The 19,640-nt window shown below is 62.0% G+C and overlaps 4 protein-coding genes across 4 annotated transcripts; 2 read left to right on the top strand and 2 right to left on the bottom strand.

Annotated features, from left to right (window-relative positions):
• The first annotated feature begins 147 nt into the window (after positions 1–147).
• FNTB (farnesyltransferase, CAAX box, beta) lies at positions 148–4,675 on the top strand. Its single transcript, XM_040066415.2, has 12 exons — positions 148–237; positions 1,033–1,097; positions 1,255–1,327; positions 1,558–1,649; positions 1,936–2,082; positions 2,157–2,240; positions 2,829–2,915; positions 2,992–3,121; positions 3,204–3,336; positions 3,429–3,540; positions 3,629–3,743; positions 4,215–4,675. Exons 1-12 carry the CDS (start codon positions 157–159, stop codon positions 4,323–4,325), a joined length of 1,230 nt encoding a protein of 409 aa, XP_039922349.1. The 5' UTR covers positions 148–156; the 3' UTR covers positions 4,326–4,675.
• MAX (MYC associated factor X) lies at positions 4,663–7,543 on the bottom strand. Its single transcript, XM_040066485.2, has 5 exons — positions 7,404–7,543; positions 7,199–7,225; positions 6,098–6,205; positions 5,768–5,891; positions 4,663–5,472 (listed from the first exon to the last, which is right to left on the bottom strand). Exons 1-5 carry the CDS (start codon positions 7,497–7,499, stop codon positions 5,288–5,290), a joined length of 540 nt encoding a protein of 179 aa, XP_039922419.2. The 5' UTR covers positions 7,500–7,543; the 3' UTR covers positions 4,663–5,287.
• Positions 7,544–7,668: 125 nt separating this feature from the next.
• Positions 7,669–11,468, bottom strand: UNC93B1 (unc-93 homolog B1, TLR signaling regulator). The gene is made up of 12 exons (XM_040066374.1): positions 11,301–11,468; positions 11,044–11,145; positions 10,819–10,960; positions 10,586–10,739; positions 10,348–10,509; positions 10,155–10,284; positions 9,981–10,074; positions 9,777–9,901; positions 9,522–9,704; positions 9,177–9,450; positions 8,845–8,963; positions 7,669–8,752 (listed from the first exon to the last, which is right to left on the bottom strand). Exons 2-12 carry the CDS (start codon positions 11,125–11,127, stop codon positions 8,486–8,488), a joined length of 1,734 nt encoding a protein of 577 aa, XP_039922308.1. The 5' UTR covers positions 11,128–11,145; positions 11,301–11,468; the 3' UTR covers positions 7,669–8,485.
• Positions 11,469–12,177: 709 nt separating this feature from the next.
• On the top strand, positions 12,178–19,525 carry LOC120753715 (aldehyde dehydrogenase family 3 member B1-like). Its single transcript, XM_040066369.1, has 11 exons — positions 12,178–12,800; positions 13,241–13,452; positions 13,797–13,959; positions 15,988–16,098; positions 16,186–16,306; positions 16,427–16,512; positions 16,688–16,769; positions 16,922–17,308; positions 17,480–17,646; positions 17,822–17,921; positions 19,013–19,525. Exons 1-11 carry the CDS (start codon positions 12,591–12,593, stop codon positions 19,204–19,206), a joined length of 1,833 nt encoding a protein of 610 aa, XP_039922303.1. The 5' UTR covers positions 12,178–12,590; the 3' UTR covers positions 19,207–19,525.
• Positions 19,526–19,640: the final 115 nt, after the last annotated feature.

Genomic DNA, 19,640 nt, shown 5'->3' with positions numbered 1-19,640 from the left:
TCCTCCGCGCACGCGCGCCGGGGCCGGGCGTGCCCAGGAGAGAAGGGGCGTGGCCAGGCGGGGAGGGGGCGTGACCGCGCGCTGTGGGCGGTGGCCAGGAGCGCGGCCGCGCGTCCCCTCCCGGCCGCCGTCGCCCGCTGCCCCCGCGGCCGCAGCATGGCGGGAGCGGCCCCCGGCCCCGGCGGGCGGCGGCGGCTGCGGGACGATGGGCTGCGGACCTGCACCTCCGCCGAGCAGGTGCCGAGGGGCTGCCGTGGGGGGCGCGGGCTGCCGGGGCGGTGGGGTATGGGGGGCCGCGGGGCTGGGCTTTGGGGTGTCGTGGGAATGGGCGATCCCTCTCCCGGTGTCCTCACGCAGCTGCTGTCCCCGCACGCCCTGTCGCAACAGCCCAGCAGTGATCGGTGTTTTGGGGGGCCCGGCGGCGCTGCCACCCGCCGGCCACGGCCGCTTCCGCGGGACACGGCCCCCAGAAGCAGTCGGGGGAGGGTGAGGGGTCCCGGGGCGGCCAGATTCTCCCCTCCGGCCCTCTGACCTGACCCAGCCCCTGGCAGCTGCCGTCGGTGCTGGGACGGGGTAAAAAGTGACTCCGGGTTTCCCGGTCCATGGAGTTCTTGCTCAATTCTGCCCTGGCAGGACACAGTGCCATGAATGCAAGTCCCCGTGCGGCCCCTCCTCAGCCCAAAGGCTGATCCCGGGTTATTTCCTTGAGGATTACCGTGGCTTAAAGTGTCCAAGTCCCCGGTTATCCCAGCACGAGCAGGAGGAGGGTGTTTTCCATGACAGTCTTGCCATGAACCGAACTCAAGCCGGATTTGTAAAACAGCACAGGATGGTGCTGGATTCTGGCATGATTTGGGGCACAAAGCTCCTGGGAATTCCTGTTCTGGTTTTACTGGGTGAGATGGGGATGTGAATCGGATAAACCCCTGGGATGGGATAGAAACTGCGGGGCTCAGTGGGGATCACGTTTGGGTTGTGCGGAGCCTCTTTCCAGAGCTCACCGCAGTCTTTATTCCCATTTTCCCTGACCAGTCCAAAGTGGAGGACATCGTGCAGGAGGTCTATGATGCCTACAAGACAAACCATCACTCCTCACAGTGAGTATCAAACCTCCCAACAACCATAAATAACTCCCATCCCAAAAAAAGCCATTGACCCCGGTGGGTGCTGCAGTCGGATTCTGCTCCTCCTGCCACTGTCTCCCTGCTTTCTCAGGCCACCCTGTCTGCTCATCCTATCCTCTCTGTATTCCAGGTACGTCCTGCAGCGGGAGAAGCACTTCCATTACCTGAAGAGAGGCCTCCGGCAGCTCACCGAGGCCTATGAGGTACCGGGAATGCCGGATGTGCCACCTGGAGCCACTGGCTGGGGCGAACCCCTTGCCTTGGAGTTGTCACCGGGGTTGTTTGTTGCTGGGGGCTTGCCAGCCCCAGAGTGGACACAGCGTTCCCTGTGTGCCCACCCTCATCCCAGCACTGCTCTGGGGCTTCTCCTAGCTGTCTCCTCGCTCCTGCTGTGTCCAGTGCCGTTCCCTGACTGTCCCCTCTGTCCCTGCAGTGTCTGGATGCCAGCCGCCCCTGGCTCTGCTACTGGATCCTGCACAGCCTGGAGCTGCTGGACGAGCCCATTCCAGAGTCGGTGGCCTCTGAGTAAGTGGGGAGAGCCGGGGGGACCCCACCGCGGCCGCTGTCGGCTGCCGGCCACCCGCGTGACTCCGGAGGTGCCACCTCCTGCTGTCCCCAGAGCAAAGGAACGCTTTGTCTCCCTGCCACCATCAATGCCGCCCATTCTTCCGGCGGCTTCCTCGTGACGACGGAGATGGGAGGGTGACACCCCCGGCTTCGACCTCGGGGGGATTTGTGAGGCTGGGAGGGGATGTATTGCCCCAGCGGGGTGGCCCAGGTGACATTGAGCCCCTTCCCCGCCTTCCCGCAGTGTCTGCCAATTCCTGAAGCGGTGCCAGAGCCCCCAGGGTGGATTTGGGGGGGGTCCCGGCCAACACCCCCACCTCGCCCCCACCTACGCCGCCGTCAACGCGCTCTGCATCATCGGCACCGAGGAAGCCTTCGGCGTCATCGACAGGTCCGGGGGGCCTGGAGGAGCTGGGTGGGAGGTGGGGTGTGTGTCCCCCTTCTCACAGCCGCTGGCTCCTGCAGGAAGAAGCTCTTGGAATACCTGCACTCGCTGAAGCAGCCGGATGGCTCCTTCCTCATGCACGTGGGTGGAGAGGTGGATGTCAGGTGGGTGAGGGCTGCATGGTGGGGTGGTTTTGGAGGGCCTGGGCATTTTGGGGAGCCAGTGCTGGAGGCAGATGCTGTGGTGGGGAGCTGGTGCGGTTCTGGGGATTCGGTGCTGGGAGCTGGTGATGTTTTTGGGAGCTGGTATTGTTTTGGGGAGCTGGTGCTATGGTGGGGAGCCACTGCTAATTTGGGGTACAGTTTGGGGGGAGTTTGTGCTGTTTTGGGGAGCAAGTGACATTCCGAGGAGCCAGTGCCATGGCAGGGTGCAGTTTTGGGGAGCTGGCTGTGTTTTGGGGAGTGGATGGTGCCACACTAGAGCAGCAGTGCTGTTTTGGGGAGCTGGTAGCGTGGTGGGGAGCCAGTGCCATGAGGAGGTGTTGTTTTGGGGAGCCAATGCTATTTTGGGGTGCTGGTGCCATGGCAGGGGACCAGTGACACAAACTACTGCCATGGTGAGGAGGCAGTGCTGGATCAGGGACCTTGTGCCGTTTTGGGAGTAATGTTGGGCAGCCTGGCGCCACTTTGGGGTGCCAGCACCGCATCCCTGAGCACCCATCTCCTGAATCTCCGGGCACCCTTTTCCCGCAGGAGCGCCTACTGCGCCGCCTCAGTGGCCTCGCTGACCAACATCCTGACGCCCGCTCTCTTCGCTGGGACGGCTGAGTGGATCGCCAGGTGAGATCCGGGGAACAGGTGGGGGACGTGGGATGACACTCCCGGCGTTCCCGCCGCCCTGACCCCGCTCCCACAGGTGCCAGAACTGGGAGGGTGGGATCGGCGGCGTGCCGGGCATGGAGGCGCATGGCGGCTACACCTTCTGTGGCGTGGCCGCGCTGGTCATCCTCAAGCAGGAACATCTGCTGAACCTCCGGAGCCTGCTGGTGAGTGACACCTCTCCGGGATGCTGGGGGTCTCGTCCTGCCGGGGATCTTTGGTCCCACTCTGGTTCCCATCACCCCGCAGCACTGGGTGACCGGGCGGCAGATGCGCTTCGAGGGCGGATTCCAGGGCCGCTGCAACAAGCTGGTGGACGGGTGCTACTCCTTTTGGCAAGCTGGGCTCCTGCCCCTGCTCCATCGGGCACTCCACGCCAGGGGTGAGTTGCCACAGGCTTCCTCTGTCCCCAGAATGGCATCTCGAGGGATTTGACACCTTCTCCGGGGTTTCTCCTCTGGGTTTCCCTTCCAGGGGATACGGCGCTGAGCATGGCACACTGGATGTTCGACCAGCTGGCACTGCAGGAATACATTCTCCTGTGCTGCCAGTGCCCAGCTGGCGGGCTGCTGGATAAGCCAGGAAAGTGAGTGCAGGGGGGAACACGGGGCTGCCTTGGCATCGGGGATGCCCAGATTGCCCCTTCAGCATCCCAATAATCTCCTTGCGTACAGATCCCGGGATTTCTACCACACCTGCTACTGCCTGAGTGGGCTGGCCATTGCGCAGCACTTCGGAAGCGGAGACCTCCACAATGAAGTGGTCTTGGGTATCCCTGAGAATTGCCTGGTAAGTGCTAGGCATTGCTGGGGTGGGCAGGGATGTGCTACCAGCACTCTACAGCACTGAGAAAGGCAGATCCAATGGCAGTGGAAAGAGTTGGAGTTCAGCCTGGAGAAGAGAAGGCTTCAGGAAGAGCTTAGAGCTGCTTCGAGGGCCTAAAGGGAGGTGGTGTCCAAAGGGCTTTGGACAAGGGCTCAGAGTGAGGGGACAAGGGGAATGGCTCTAAACTGGAAAAGGGGAATTTTAGATGGGATACGGGGACGAAATTCTTCCCTGTGAGGGTGCTGAGGCCTTGGCACAGGCTGTCCCATCTCTGGAAGTGTCCAAGGCCAGACTGGACTGGGCTTGGAGCAACCCGGGATGGCAGAGATTCCCTGTGCGCAGTGGGTCGGACTAGATGATCCTTAAGGTGCCTTCCCACTCAAAAACATTCCAGCACTCCGTGATTAACATCCTCCATCCCTCTGTCTCCCGCAGCAGGCCACACACCCCGTCTATAACATTGCCCCGGAGAAGGTGGCGAGGGCGGTGATGCACTTCCTGCAGTATCCCGTGCCCAGCCTGGATCCCGCGTCCGCTGCCAAGTAAGGGGGGTCCTGCTGCTGGCTCGGGGTGCCAAGCCCCAGGAGCGAGCGGCACAGCCCATCCCTGCGGCGGCCTGGCCGGGCAGAGCCAGGTGCTCAGGGTGCTAGCAATACCAAAATCCAGCCTGCCCTGGGCCCGGTGTCCCGCTGCCATCCCGGCCAGAGCCGAGGTGGGACACGGGCTCCGGAGGAGCTTTTTGGCATCAATAAACCACAAGTGACACCCGCCGCGTGCTGGTGGCCCTGGGCACGCGGGGCAGGAGGCGATGCCGCGTCTGGATCCAGTGGCACCGAACTCCCCTCGTTCCAAGAACACGCGGTAACCACGGGGGAGGATAAAATAAGTGGAATTTTGGCTTTTTTTGTTTATTATTTATAGTCTTATAGTAAAGGGAAGCCTTAACTTGCAAGACAACTCTGGGCAGTATGTACAACATACCTTAGATCCATGGAATGGCATCAAAATGGGGGGAAAAGGGGCACCTACGGGACAGGGACGGGCCGCTGGAGTTCGGAAAATGCCACGGAGGTTGGGAAGGGTCAAGGGAGGGAAGGAGAAGTGGAGAAGGAGCCCCCAAGCCCGGCTCTGTGCTCTGCCGACTCGGGCAGGTGGAGTTGCACACGGAGAAAATAAATAGGGAGATCCCCCCCCAGTGCTTGCTCCTTTTTTGGGGGGCGGGGCTGCCCGGCTCCTCCCCGTTCTGGACTGCACTGGTCCCCGGGTATAAATAGAAATGCTCCTATAAAACCAGGAGGGAAGGGGAGGGGGGGTCGCTAGCGGAGGGGAGATGGCGAGGGAGTCTCCCTGACCCCCCCAAGTCTTTCTGCTCAGCCTGGCCGGCTCCCCCCGGGGCCGGCACGATGGGAGCAGGGAAGAGGCCGGGGAGGGCTGGGAAGCTGCAGTCCGAGAGCTTCTAGGAGCGCAGGGAGCGAGTCCTGCCGCGGGCCGGGGGGCGGCGGAGGGGCCTAGCTGGCCTCCATGCGCAGCTTCTTCCTGTTCTGCGGCTCGTCGTGCTCCGAGTCGGAGCTGGAGTCGGAGCCCCCGTCGAAGGCGGAGATGGCGCTGCCCTTGGGGTTGGTGTAGAGGCTGTTGTCCGCGGGATAGCTGGCCTGGAGCTGGGCGCTGGCTCGGGCCTTCTCCAGCGCACGCACTGTGAGGGACGGCACCGCGTCAGCCCCAGGCCCGGCCCCCACCGGATCCTGGATCCCAAACCCTTCCAGACACCACATCCCACTGAACTCTAGACCCTGCCAGAGCCTGGTCCTGCCAGACCTCAGCTCTCACCTGCCAGATCTCAGCACCCACCACATCCTGGATTCCGATGGATCATACCTCCTGCCAGACCCCAGCGCCCACTGGATCTTGGATCCCAAACCCTACTGGACCCCAGATCCTGGCTCCCAAACCCTGCCAGACCCCATCTCCAGCTGGATCTCATCTACCACCTTGCTGCTCCAGCAGCGCGTTCTGCCGCTTGAGGTCGTCGATGTCCTGCTGGTGTGTGTGGTTTTTCCGGCGCATGTACTGGATGTACTCTGTGGCTTTGTCCAGGATTTGGGCCCGGGATGCCTGTTGCAATAGTGGGAAAAGCCAGAGGCAAGATAAAGACCTAGTCCAAGAGGGAAAACTGGAATTTTACCTGCCTCATCCCACCCTGGCTCTGGTCCTCGCTGGGAACTTCTGTGGCACAAGAGAGCCTTGGGACAATCCCAAATCGAGAAGCCTGGACCCCGGGTGGGTGCTGTCCGTGCACCCAGCACGCTCCATAAACTCACCTTCTCTCCTTGGAGCGAGGGCACGGAATCCCGCAGGCTGTGGAAGCTATCCTTGATGTGGTCCCTGCGCTTGCGCTCCAGCGCGTTGTGATGAGCCCGTTTGTCGGCCTGGGAGCGGGGGACAGGGGTGCCACCGGGAGGAGGCCACCACCTGCGCCCCCAAAATCCCCTCTGGGGACCGCTGTGAGGGCTCGGCTAAGCCCTCAGGGCGGCTCCGTGGCCATGACGCCTCCGGCTGGGCCGCGAGGGCGTGGGAAGGAGGCGGCGCCCCTCCCGGTGCTTTCGGTTTCCCCAGCTTCCTGCTGCCGGGGCAGCTCCGGGGGTGGGGCACAGCACTTTCCCCCCGGAACACGGTCACCTCCTGCCCTGCCCCGCAAACAACCAGGCACAAGCCTCCCCTTTGCCCTCTGTCAACCCCTTGTGTTCCCCCTGTGCCCCCCAAGCATAACGCCCCTCCAACAGCCCCACTTTACCCCAGGAGGCCTCCCACGCCCCCTCTCCTACAGAACCCCGGATCCTCTTTCCACACGACCCCAACCCCCACTGGTGTCCCCCCCATAAGACCGTCAGCCCCACAGGACACTCCTAAACCCAGCTGCCCCCCCAAAAGATGCGATTCCATGGATCCCCTTCCGTGTCACAGCCCCCAGCCCAAATAAGATCTCCAAGCCCCCAGGCGTCCGCTCCCCAAGCCCAAGCCTCCTCCCCGAAAGACCCCCCAGCCCTACTGGTGTCCCCCTCTTCCAAGAAGCCCATCCCCACCGGACACCCCCAAGCCCAGATTTCTCCCCCAAGCCCCCCCTCCCCACAGATCCCTCTCCATGTCACAGCTCCCCCGGGAGCCCCCAGCCCCAAAGGCACGCTCCCCTCAAAAAGACCCCCCAACCCCAGTGGTGCCCCCCTCAACACCCCCAACCCCACTGCCGTCCCCCCAAGACGCCGATCCCCACAGGACACGCCCAACACCCCCACCCCGCCCCAGGATCCCCATTCCCCCTGTCCCCTTCCATGTCACCCCCTCCCCAAATCCCGCCCCCCTCACACCCCCGCCCACGTGCTCCCGATCCCGGGGGCGCTGCGGGGCGGCCCCCAGCGACCTACCGCGGACTGAAACCTCGGCTGCTCCTCCTGAGGAGCCCCGACCCGAGCGAGGAGGAAGAGGAAGGAGATGGTGGGGGGGGCGCCGCCATATGAAGGAAGAACACACACAAACCAAACGTTACCCCATTCCCAGCGCTCCAAAGGTGGGGAAGAGCCACGGGGGGTTTATCCCAGGGATTGTCCCTGGGTTGGGGGCCCAACTCACGTCGCTCTCCACCTCGATGTCATCGTTGTCGCTCATCGCTCCCGCCCGGGTGAAGCCGCGGGCCGCGCCGCCACAACAACAGCCCGCACCGCGCATGCGCGGAAGTCGGGGGGGGCAATGATGGCGCCGAGCGACGCGAACGGTCGCGGGAGTTGTGGTTCGAGTGGGGAGGTGTAGGCGTCTTCCACGTGGCGGGGACTACAACTCCCGGCGTGCATCGCGCGGGGCAGCGCGTAGCACGCCGGGAGCTGTAGTTTCTGCTTCGGGAAGGGGGCGCTGAGGATGCGTGACCGGAGGATGGAGGAGGTGAAGGCCAAGGAGATGGAGGGATGGGGGTTTATTAAAGCAAAACAGGGATGGGAGGCGTCGGGAAGTCTGGGGGGCTGCAGGCTGACCTAGCGAGGCTCTGGGACAACCTAAGGTGGGCTGCAGGGTCTGCCTGGCGGACGCGTGGGTCTGGTCTGAAGGGCTGTGGGCCAGTTTGGGAGAGTGTCGATCTGCCTGGGGGCTCGGGGTAGCCCTGCCGGGTCTGGGGTCCTGGCTGGGGGCTAATATGAGAGGGCTGGGGGGGTCTGCCTGCAGTCTGCAGGACATTGTTGGGGGCCACAAGCCTTGCTAGAGGGTCTGTGCGTCTGCTCAGGGGTCTGTGGGCCTCACCTGAGGGGGCTTTGGCCAATTTGGGGGGGGGCTGGGATCTGCCTGTGGGGTGTGAGCCATGTCTGAGGGGCTGTGGATTTGTGTGTGGGGGCTCTGGGGCCAGCCTGGAGGTCTGCATGTTTGACCTGAGTAGCTGCATTATAACATGGGAGGGCTATGGGCCTGGCCTGGGGGCTGCACCACAATTTGGGGGTCTTTGTACCACAGTCTGGGGGCTGTAGGTTGATCTGGAGGCTGCGGACCTGGCCTGGAGGGTCCATGGGCTAGTTTGGGGGTCTGTCAGTTTGGGGGGCTCTGGGCTGCCTGGGGGCTTTAGGCTTAGCATGGGGGGCTGCAAGGCTGCCCTGAGGGGATTTGCAGAATTTTGGGCCCACCCAGGGGAAGCTGTGGAACCCCCTCAGGGCGGGGCCCGGGCCAGGCTGTCCCTATCCCAGCTGCTCCCCGTTCTCTTTCGGCAGCTCATCCTCTCCGGTGGCCTCAGCTGGAGGCTTGTCACTGTCCTCCTTGTCCCCGTCGCCGTCGGAGCCAGTCTCATCCGAGCTGTCCTCCAGGTAGCGGTATCCACGTGTTTTATGGCGCGGGCGTGGGATGCGGGGCAGCCGGACTTCCATGTTCCACGCCACCTTCCGCTCCATCCACAGGTATGTCCCCACCGCCACCACCAGCGTCAGCAGCATGATGGACAGCTTGGCCTGTGGCACAGGGAATTTAGGGATTGGCGTGGGGTGTGTCCCCAAAAAGCCTGGAATGCCCAGGAGTGGGCTGGGGCATATCTGGGACTTACCTTCATGGGCAGCCCCGACCACAGGTAGACGGCGAAGATGGCCAGGGCCTGCCACCAGTGGTAGATGGTGAAGATGAAGTCTTGGCGCTCCTTCTTCTTGTACAACATCCCCAGGAGGACTGTGGCAGAGGCTGGGATCAGAGTCCCCTTCCTGTGCCAAGTCCCCTTGGCGTGGGGAACAATCACAGTGGCTCTGTCCCGTGCATCCGAGGAGCGAGACCACAAACTCGTGGTACCGGGGGACAGGAGGAGAGGGTGTGTGGGAAAACCCTGGGACAGCCCAGGCTGTTTTGGGGACAACTAGGCTGTTTCGGGATCTTCCCGCTACTCACTGCTGATTCCGGTCTTGTTGAGGGCACTGCCCGTGCCCCAGAGCGCGGCGATGCTGTAGAGCAGCGGCGCCTGCGCCAGGTACCGGGGCTCCGGCGCCCAGCAGAAGAGCGTCACCAGGAGCAGAGCGTGGATGAAGGCTCCAGCCAGGAGCGGGACGTGCCGGCGCAGGCGCAGCATGCACAGGGCCAGGCTGGAGCACGCCGAGGCGGAGAAGCCGTAGGCCATGAGGAGATACGCCAGCCTCTCCAGCCCCAGGGCGCACACGCCGTAGTTCTGCAGCGAGCACAGCCTCAGCATCGCCTCATCCCCGCTCCGTCGCCTCCCACCCCATCGCGGATCCGTACCAGGGAAAATCCGGTGCAGACAAAGAGCACCTCGAAGCCGCTGTAGATGAACAACGGGAAGAGGTGCCGCAGGCGATAGTCCCGCATGTGCTTGAAGGGCAGCTGGAAAATGTTGCCCCAGCCAATGCTGCGCATGTCGATCTCCTCCATGGGCCGGTACGCCGCGCCGCACAGCAGCAGCACCTGCGGAGCGCCTGCAGCTCAGGTCCTGCCGTCGTCCGGCCCGTCCCTGTCCCCTCCCGCCCCGGCGCTCACCACCAGCATGGCCAGGAAGGCGGCGGCCATCAAGGCGCTCTCCACGATGATGAGGCTGACGCTGCGGGGAAGGCTCTGCAGCACCGTCTTGTTGAAGCCGGGCAGCGTGCCGTGGCTCAGGGTGCCTGCCGGTGGGGCACGGGCCACGGTTAACCCCAGCCGGGGGGCTCCCGGTGCCGCCCCGCACCCCACCCGCAGCCTCACCGCAGTGCTTCACGGCGAAGAGCGTGTGGTTGAGTTGGTAGAGGTAGTTGTTGAGGAAGAAGACCATGGGCATCTGAGCGCAGACGAAGCTCAACTGCGGGGCGTAGAGGGGCGCACGCTCAGTGCCGGCTGGCGTGGCCCCCCGCCCATCCCAGCCGCCCCACCGGGGCTCACGTGGAAGCAGGAGTAGAAGATGGTCTGGAAGACGATGATGTAGGCATTGCAGGTGTCCCGCGGCGCCCGCTGCCTCTCCTTCTTCTGCTCCTCCTTGTAGTTCACGTACTCGTAGTACTTCTGGGCCATCCTGCGTGGAGCAGAGGGTCAGCCGGCGCCCCCCGCCCGCCCGCCCGTCCCCCCCGGTGCCTACCGTGTGATGTAGGTGCCCATGGAGGCCCAGAGGGGCACGATGACCATGCCGATGGCCACCGCGGAGGGCACCAGCGTGTAGTAGCGCTCCCAGTAGTTGCTGGAGACGAAGAGGGCGTAGATGCCGACGGCCAGGAACATGGCCCACTTGGTGCCGAAGAACCTGCCGGGGCAAGGAGCGGAAGCGTGGGCGGCCATGCCAGCGAGCCACGCCGGCCGGGAGCGTGGTGGGGCCCTACCTGATGAGGATGGGTGTGTAGAGCAGCGCTGCCACGGGTGTGACATTGATGCCCATCAGCACCTTGTGGTCGATGTCCTCCAGCCGGATGTTGCTGTACTTCACCTCCCGGTAGGTCTCATCATAGTGAAGGATCAGCTGCATCTGCAGCAGGCCTGGGGCGGGGTCCAGGGGTGGTCACCCCATGCCCTGGACACTACAAGGTGTTTTGGGGGTCCCTGGGAGGTCCCATACCCAGGTAGACGCTGTAAGTGAGGGTGCCAGCCAGGCTGGCTGCCACTACGTTCTTGATGACGCCGAGGCGCTTGCGGCGAAAGTACTTCTGCTCCTCCTCCTCCTCGTTGTAGTCAGGGTGAGCACCCACAAAGTCGTCCAGCTGTGGATGATTCCAGCTGGTCAGCCCTTGGGGCGAACTACCGTGGGCCCAATTCCCTTTCGTGGGTGTCCCCCTGCTCTCACCTGTGTCTCTGTCCCCTCAGTGCCCAGCTCGGCGCTTGGCACTGTCTTGGCCCCATTCTGGCAGCTGTCAATGTCCTTCTCCATTGGTGCTTCTGGGGGGCCCTGGATGGTGTCGGGTCGGGGGGACCTCGTTGGCACCCCAAGTCTTGCACCCCTGCACGCACAAACTCTGCACCCTCATGCCCAGCACCCCCAGCCCTTACACCCCTGCATCCAGCACCGTGTACCCGTGTACACGGCACCCCCAACTCACAAACCTCTGTGCTCTGCACCCCCGGATCCCGCACTCATGGTTTGCCACTCCTCCGTTCTTCACCCCTGCGCCTTCAGATCCCGCATCCCTACATCCCGCGGCCCCTACCCAGCTTTGCGCTCCCCCGAACCGCACCTCTGGGCTCAGGACCCCCAGCCTCCTCACCCCCTCCCCGTCACCCCGACCCCAGCCCCGCTCGCCGGTGCCGGAGCCTCTCGGGGCGGGGCGGGCTCCTCTTCCTCTTTCGGTTAGCGCGGGCAGGACGGCGGTGATTAAAGGGGCCGTTCCCGGACCCCCCACCCCGCTCCCGGAATCTCCCCCGGTCCCTGTCCGCACTCCTCAGTGCCGCCCGCCCGCGCCCCTTTCTCAGCACCGCGACCTCCGCAGCGCTCATCGCACCCCAGCCCGCACAGCGCCCTGCGCCCCCCGCACAGCGCCCGCGGCTCCCCCATGGCGCAGCACCCCAGCCCTCTCCCCCCCGCCTCCCTGGGACCTCCCCAGCTCTCCCACCGGGCACTCGGGGTGCGTGCTGCCTCCTCGGGGTGCCCTCGTGGCACTGGGCGCTGCGCCCCCGCTGCTTTCGCTTCCCTTTCCCGGCCCGGGGGATGTGCCAGGGTGCCTGGGCGGGAGGACACCCCGGTCTGGGGGTGTAGGGCACGTGCATGCCCTGGTGTCACCCCAAAGCTGGGGCCGGGAGGGTGCCCGGGTGCGTGGCACGGCGGGGTGCCCCGGGGCAGGGCGGGGGGAGCGCCGGGCCGGGCGGATGGGGTGACATCTCCGGGGCAGGATCTGGCCCAGCCGGTAGCGGGGGATTCTTCAGATGGGACTCTTGGGAGGGTGCTGGTTTCTGCAGGATAGGGGGGATACGCAGGGAACGGCCCCAGCAGGGTCACGGCAGAGGGGCAGGGGCAAAGGACCCCCATCGTGAGGGTTCCCCACATCCCAGGCAATGGGAGCCACCCTGGGGTGCTGGGGCAAAGGGCCCTTCCTGGGGGTGGTCCTGGGAGCAGGATGCGGGGAGTCTGTTTGTCGTGGAACCCTTGGGAAGCAGGGTGAGGGGTGTCAGTGGGATCCCCATGGGTCAGGGTGATCCTGGGAGCAGGATAATGGGTTTCTTGTGATCATGGAACCCTTGGGAAGCAGGATGAGGGGTGTTGGTGGGATCCTCATGGGTCAGGGTGATCCTGGGAGCAGGATAATGGGTTTCTTGTGATCGTGGAACCCTTGGGAAGCAGGATGCGGGGTGTCTGTGGGGTCCAGATGGGTCAAAGTTCATGGTGGTGGTGTGGTGGCCATGGAAGTTCCACCATCCCGAGGGGGAGGTCACATTCCATCCTATCCCATCCCAGACCTTGTCCCCACTGCCAGCCCCACAGAGGCGGGGCCCAATCCTTCCCGCCCCTGGCCATGGGGCCCAGCCCCACAGCATTTAGGGACCCCCACACGGAGCCTCGGCAGTGCCTGCCCGGCCTCGCGCTCTTCCAGCTTCCACACAAGCTCCCAGGTAAGCGCTGCGGGGTCCCCAAAACCGGCACTCCCTGCATGGCACCCCTCTGACACCCCCCGTGCTGCTGGGGGCTGTGGGGCACAGGGGGGGTTCCCTCGAGGAAGGGTGGGTGTCTGGGCAATGGAGAGGGTGACAGATGGGGGGCCGCAGCTCTGCCCCCCAGATTTGGGGGTGTCTTGTCCCTGAGCTCCCCACAGGTGACCCCACATCAGCAGGGCAGCCCGGGCAGGTCAGTGTCCAGAGGATGGCGATTATCCCCGGAATCCCAGGCATCTCCCAGGGCCTCTGGCAGCTGCCCTGGGCTGAGTCACCCCACAACCAGGATGCCCCGAGCACCGAGCCACCCTTCAAAGGCGCCGCGGGTGACTCCTCTCGGGATCGAGCCGGCATCTCCAGCACTTCCATCCTGGCATAACGCACGCAGTGTCTCTCCCCAGGGCCTCCAAACGCTCTCCATGGATACCGGCAGCTCCTTCCAGCAGCTTGGCACGCAGCAGCCCCTCGAGCCCCCCAGGCAGCAGCTCCTGGGCTGCGGCAAGTGCGGCACCACGGGCAGCGATCCTGGCAAAGATCCTGGGAAAGCTGCTGGGTGCAGTGGAGGCAGCGGGATCGGGAAGGGGCCAGTGCCGATGGTCTGCAGCACTCTGTGGTGAGAGCGAGGGGCTGGGAGGAAGACAAGGAGGTGGGCAGGGGAAGCTGTGGTAGTGCCAGGGAATGGGGACCCCAAGTTGGTGCTGGGGAAAAAGTCTGAGGTCTGCGAGCCACCACATCCCAGCATGGCTCAAGGGAGAAAACAGGATCTGCTGGGAATGGTGCTGCGTTGGGCTGCTCCCAGCAGCAAGGGAGACGGGTGTGTGTGGACCCCCTGTCCCGTCCCCAGGGAATCTGGGGTCCAGTTTGGTGCTGGGATGGGATAACGTGGGTCTGGGATGACACGAAGCTCTGGGGAGGTAGAACGGGGCCGGGTCCCCTCTAACAGCCTCGTCCCTGCAGCGGGAACCCCTATGCGGGGCTGGTGAGCCACCTGCGGGCATCCTGGCTCTCGGGGAAGACGCGGCCCTTGGAATACCGCGTGGCCCAGCTGGAGGCTCTGGGACGCTTCCTGGATGACAAGAAGCAGGAGATCCTGGAAGCCACTGAACTGGACATGGGCAAGGTAAGAGGGGCTGGGAATTGGGGGCCACTGGCATCACATCTTTGGGGTCCTTCATACACCCTTGTCTGGGTATTGCATCCTTGTGAGGGTCTGGGCATGGGGTGTCCCTTCCTTGGGTTCCTGCTTCCCCCTTCATATGCTTCCGTCTGTAAGTGCTGGATCCCTGCAGATCCAGGGATAGTGGAGGGACCGTGCTGTTGATGCCATCCTCCCTGGTTCCCTGAAACCAGTCAAAGGCCCCGTTGGGCTGTCAGTGACCGACCGAGGTGGGAGTGTTTCACACTCTGCTCTGCATCCTGGGGGTCTGTCTGACTTCCACAGAGGTGAGATCCTGGGGTGCTCCTGGCCAGCCCGGCACGCCCGGGATTACTGGCATTGTGCAAGGTGCTGGCACTGCACATTCCTCCCAGGGCCTCCAAGGGACTGGTTTCACTGGCGCGGTGACATGGGCAGGGCTCTGGATATATGGCTCAGGGTATTGTGGCATGCCAGGAGCTCCTGGATGATCTGCAGGTGAAGTGGGCGCATCTGCACCTCGGATAATTCTAGTGGTGTCAGCTCATCATCCCTGGAAATGCCCGAGGCCAGGTTGGATGGGGCTTGGAGCAACCTGGGCTAGTGGAAGGTGTCCTGGCCCATGACGGGGCAGAACTGGGTGTGCTTTAAGGTCCCTGCCAACCCAAACCATTCCAGGATTCCATTATATGATCCTCACCTCTTTTCTTTGGCATCAGTGAAGTGGCCCATGCCCTCAGCAATGTCTTTCCACGTCCTACCATCTCCCAAGGCTCCTAATTGCCTTGTTTGTTGGAGGCGAGGTCTTCTCCTTCAGCCAGGCCTTGATAGGCATCGGTGCTCTGAGCGTGTCCATCATCTTTCCTAATTATGCCTAATTAGATCCGGTTGTCCAGTAATGAGCTTGTTATGCAGCCGGGCCCTCATAGCTAGATGGACACTTCACCTGCTCTTACGTCGCTGAGGTGGTGTCTCACCTCCAGCACTGCCGGTTCCTCTCTGGTGCCAATGAGTGGTGGCACTTGGATGACCTCAGACTTAATGTCCAATCTCACAACCTTTGTATCCCATCAAAATCCTTAATGAGCCATCGTCTTCCTTATCCTGGTGATGCCATCGTCATCCTGGTTTGAGAACGGCCCCGTTGCTTCACCCGATTATCTCGTGTGCCTGCTGAGCCCTCGTGTCCAAGAGGGTCCTCGCCCCTCCTGGCTGCTGCATTTTGGGGACCTGAAGGTCTCTTGGTGGTAGAAAGTCCTGGGAATCAGCAACCAGCCTTCCCAGCCTCAAAGTGGTGTGGGGATGGGAGGAAGACTCCAATCCAGGGGTGCTTTTGGGTTGTAGGAGTCCAAAATAGGATGTCGCAGCACAGGAGCTTGGTTCTCCCTGTTCTCCACGGTCATGAAGGGTCTCCTATCCCTGGTGTCTTCACACTTCTCCTGCAAGGATGATACGATCCCAGTCTGTGCTCCGCAGCTATGGAGAGGACCCACTTCTCCATCACATGGGGTTTAATTAAGCTGTGGTTCTTATTACTTCCCCTTAGTCAAGGTCTTAAGACTTGACTAAACTTAAGACTAAAAGGTGCAGCTTTTGTCCATGGGTGGTGGAAGGGAGCTTTGGGTTTTGCTTCCAGCTGGAATATCCAAGTGGTCAGGATGCCTTCCACCAGGACCAGGTCTTCAGGAGCTCTGGTGACATTGCTTGAGTGCTCCCTTGGCTCAGGGCTCTGTTGCCAGTTCACAGTGCTGAGCTCAGGAATTTGTTAAACACCATGAAAATGTTCAATTTTTTTTTTTTTTTTCCCCTCCTTCTAGCCAAATAACTATTTTCATAAAATTTCTGGGATTCTGGTATTCCGTGGGACTTACAGGAGGTGACGGAAACTTCTGCTGAAGAGGGGAGAGATGCCTCCTGGGGTGGTGGGATTGGGGTGATGGGGTCTGTGTTAGGGTGACGGGGTCGGTGGTGGGCTCAGTGCTGGGGTGACGCTTCCATGATGTCTGTCCCCAGCCGTCCTTCGAGGCTTTCTTCAGCGAGATCCTCCTCTGCAAGAATGAGCTCAATGTCACCCTCAACAACCTGTGCCAATGGATGAAGGATGAGTACGTGGACAAGAACCTGGTAAGAAGGAAGCTCGTGGAAAAGGGAGGTGGGGGAGAGGGATTGCTGGTAGGGAAGGCGGTGCTGAGCTCATGTTCTTCCTTGAAGGTGATGCAGCTGGACTCTGCCTTCATCCGCAAGGACCCCTATGGGGTGGTGCTCATCATAGCGCCCTGGAACTACCCCATCCACCTCTTCCTGGTGCCCCTCATCGGGGCCATCGCTGCTGGTGAGCCCAAATTTCCAATCCCCTGGCCTGGAACTGCCAGGGTCTCCCCATAAGTCTCGTCCCTAGAAGGGCTGGCTGTCACCATGTCACTGTACTGATGTCCTTTCCATCTTCCCCCAGGGAACTGCGCCATCATCAAACCCTCAGAGATCTCCAAGAACACAGAGAGACTCGTTGCTGAAACGCTGGGCTGTTACCTGGACGATGTGAGGAGCCCTTCTTGTCCTTGTCTCTTATTCTTGGGCATGGTGTTCCCAGCCCTGCCTCACAGCCACCATCCCCACACATCCTCCCTCTGCGCTCAGCCAATGTCCCAGCTTCCTGGGATGCTGTTGGTGGGGACAGATGGTGACAGGAGCGGATTTTTCTCTTTCTTTGCAGGACTGCTTTGCTGTGGTGACCGGTGGCGTGCCGGAGACCACCAGGCTGCTGGAGAACAAGTTTGACTACATCTTCTTCACTGGTACGTCCCATGGGACAGAGCAGAGCCCTGCCTGGATCTCTCGGAGGATCTGGGCTGCGCGTCTGAGGTCAGGCAGGACTCAGTGCCACATCCCAAAGCCGTGCAGTGGCTGGCGGGATTCCCACCTCCATCCACGCTTTCCCTGCCCGCAGGCAGCCCCCCAGTGGGGCGGATCGTGATGACGGCCGCTGCCAAGCACCTGACCCCGGTGACGCTGGAGCTGGGGGGCAAGAACCCCTGCTACGTGTCCGACACCTGCGACGTGACCAACGTGGCGCGGCGCGTGGCCTGGGGCCGCTTCTTCAACGCGGGGCAGACCTGCATCGCGCCCGACTACCTGCTCTGCACCATAGAGATGCAGGAGAAGCTCATGCCCGCCCTGCGCGAGGCCATCACCGAGTTTTTTGGCCCCAACCCCCGAGAATCCCCGGATTTCGGCCGCATTGTGAGTGACAAGCAGTTCCGGCGCCTCCGGGCGCTGCTGTGCAGCGGGCGCGTGGCCCTCGGGGGACAGACGGACGAGGCGGAGCGCTACATCGGTGAGGCTTGGGGGTCACCCACGTCTTGGTGGGGCTTGTCGGGGGCTCTTCATACAGAGGGGAGGCTCTCGAGAGAAAAGAGTTTTAGGGGTGCTTAAAAACGTGTCCTGAGGTGAGGTTTCATCTCCGACCTCCGTGCCTGGCTGATGCCGTCGTGTTTCCTCGCCGCAGCTCCCACGGTGCTGGCGGACGTGCAGCCCTCGGACCCTGCCATGCAGGAGGAGATCTTCGGGCCCATCCTGCCCATCGTCGTCATCGCCAACATGGACGAAGCCATCGACTTCATCAACGCGCGGCCACGGCCCTTGGCCCTCTACGCCTTCTCCTGCGACAGCAAGGTGTGTCTGTGGAGCAGGAAAATGTGGGGAGGGAATTCTGGCACCGCCTCCACGAGCCCCAGGATGTGCTCTGAAGGGTCTTCAGAGCCCAGACGCTCTGGGAACATCCAGGGGGTAAACTAGGTAAGGTTTGCCAAGGGCAAGGCCCTCATCTGCCTTCTCTGCTCCATCCCAGATAGTGAACCAGGTCCTGGAGCGGACGAGCAGCGGTGGCTTCTGTGGCAATGACACCCTGATGCACTTGACGCTGACCTCGCTGCCCTTTGGAGGCATTGGTAGGTCCAAAATCCCCGATCCTGGCCGTTGGGAGCCAGGTGTGGTCTGTGGCCTGGGCCATGGTGAGGAGTGGGAGTTTCCTCCTGCAGCCGGTGTGGTGCTGGATCACTTCATGTCCCTCAGGAGCCAGGTTGTACCTTCATTCCAACTTTTAGGACAAAATAGCAGGAACAAAACACTTATGAAAACCTGGAGGACCTCTTACAGGATCTTGGAAATCCTCCTTGGAGAAGAAGAAATTTTTGGTCTCCTGAGGCACCATTTTTTTCTTTCTCAGGTGAAAAGTGAGGCTGCTCAGCCCTAGGCTGTGGGTGCAGCATGGTCCAGGGATACAGGAACACGGGAATGTTGTTTCCTGGAATTCTTCCCCATGTCTTGATCTCTTCCCAAAATATTTCTGGGATAAGTCCCTTCATTTGGTGCTGCCCTTGCTCAGCATCTCTGTCGGGGCTGGCTCCTGAGTCAGGCGTAATGAAGCACCCAGACAATTAATTCCTCACCTGCCTGTGGTTCAGGGAACAATTTTTTGTACTTCCCATTCTGTAACTTATCTTAATTGGGAATGATTCAGCCCAACCACCTTCAATTATCAGGTAAAGCCACTTGAGAGCAGGTGAAGGGGCTGAAGTCATTGGGGTGAGATGGCACCAAAGCTTCCACGGGAAGTCACTGGGCTCTTAACCTCCAGTTAAACCGGCCACAGGAACTGGGAGAACTGGTGTGGCCAATGTGGCTCCAGGTTTTTTATGAGTTCCGGGAAAAAGGCCGGACAGCTCCAACCATGGGGAGATACGGTGGAGCATCATGGAGGGAAATCAGGACTGGCAGAACCCAGCAGAGCTGGTGTAGATGAATGGAGGTGGGTAGAAAGGAGATGCTGGGGCCTCCGAGCTGCTAAGCTGCAGCAGGATTGGCTGGACTGAGCATCCATATGCCTGGAGGAGGCACTGGAAAAATGGAACTCCTCCAGCATGTCTGTGCTGCTCAGAAAATCCTGTAGGTGTTTTTCCCACCTCGTTCTGATGCTTGGAGAAGGCATCATCAGGAGCAGAGTCCCGTCCTGAGCGTGGACCTGTCCTGTGTGTTCCAGGGAACAGCGGCCTGGGAAAATACCACGGGAAGTTCACCTTCGACACCTTCTCCCACCACCGCGGCTGCCTGCACCGGAACATGGGGCTGGAGACGCTCAACACCCCGCGCTACCCGCCCTACACCCAGCAGAAGCTGGGGATCCTCACCACCACCTTTGAGGTGAAGCGCAGGGGCACCTGCACCCTGCTCTGAGGCTGCCACGGAGTCAGCGTGGAGAGCTGGGACTCTCCCCCTCTCCCTCTTGATCACGCTCCCCCACTTCCTCGCCGTGTCCTTTGCCTCGCTGGAGCGTGTCGGACAGCCGGGATGGACATCCCCTCCTCTACACCCTTGTGGCCTCTGCTCCGAACCATTTTCCAGGACACAGCTGAAACGACCGAAAACAACTTCTGCCTCCAAACCTCTCTTTCTGGTGGAGAAGCGCTCCCATCAGCCCCGTCTCCCCTCACACGGACTTTTCCTTCCGATTGACCCTCTCTCCCTCCTCTCTGTTGCTCTTTGCTCCGTGTAACTCTGCCTCTAGTAAAGACTTCGCATCAAACTCTCTCCCAGCCTCTCTTTGTGCCTCCCTGCTCTGGTTTGCGGGGTGCTGGGAGGGTTGGGATGGGGCGTTCCCCATCCCAAGC

The sequence above is a fragment of the Hirundo rustica genome, chromosome 6, assembly GCF_015227805.2.
Source record: "Hirundo rustica isolate bHirRus1 chromosome 6, bHirRus1.pri.v3, whole genome shotgun sequence".
In the NCBI taxonomy this organism is placed as follows: Eukaryota; Metazoa; Chordata; class Aves; order Passeriformes; family Hirundinidae; genus Hirundo; species Hirundo rustica.
Note: the sequence above shows the minus strand (reverse complement) of the source record. Positions and strands in the feature narration are given on the sequence as shown.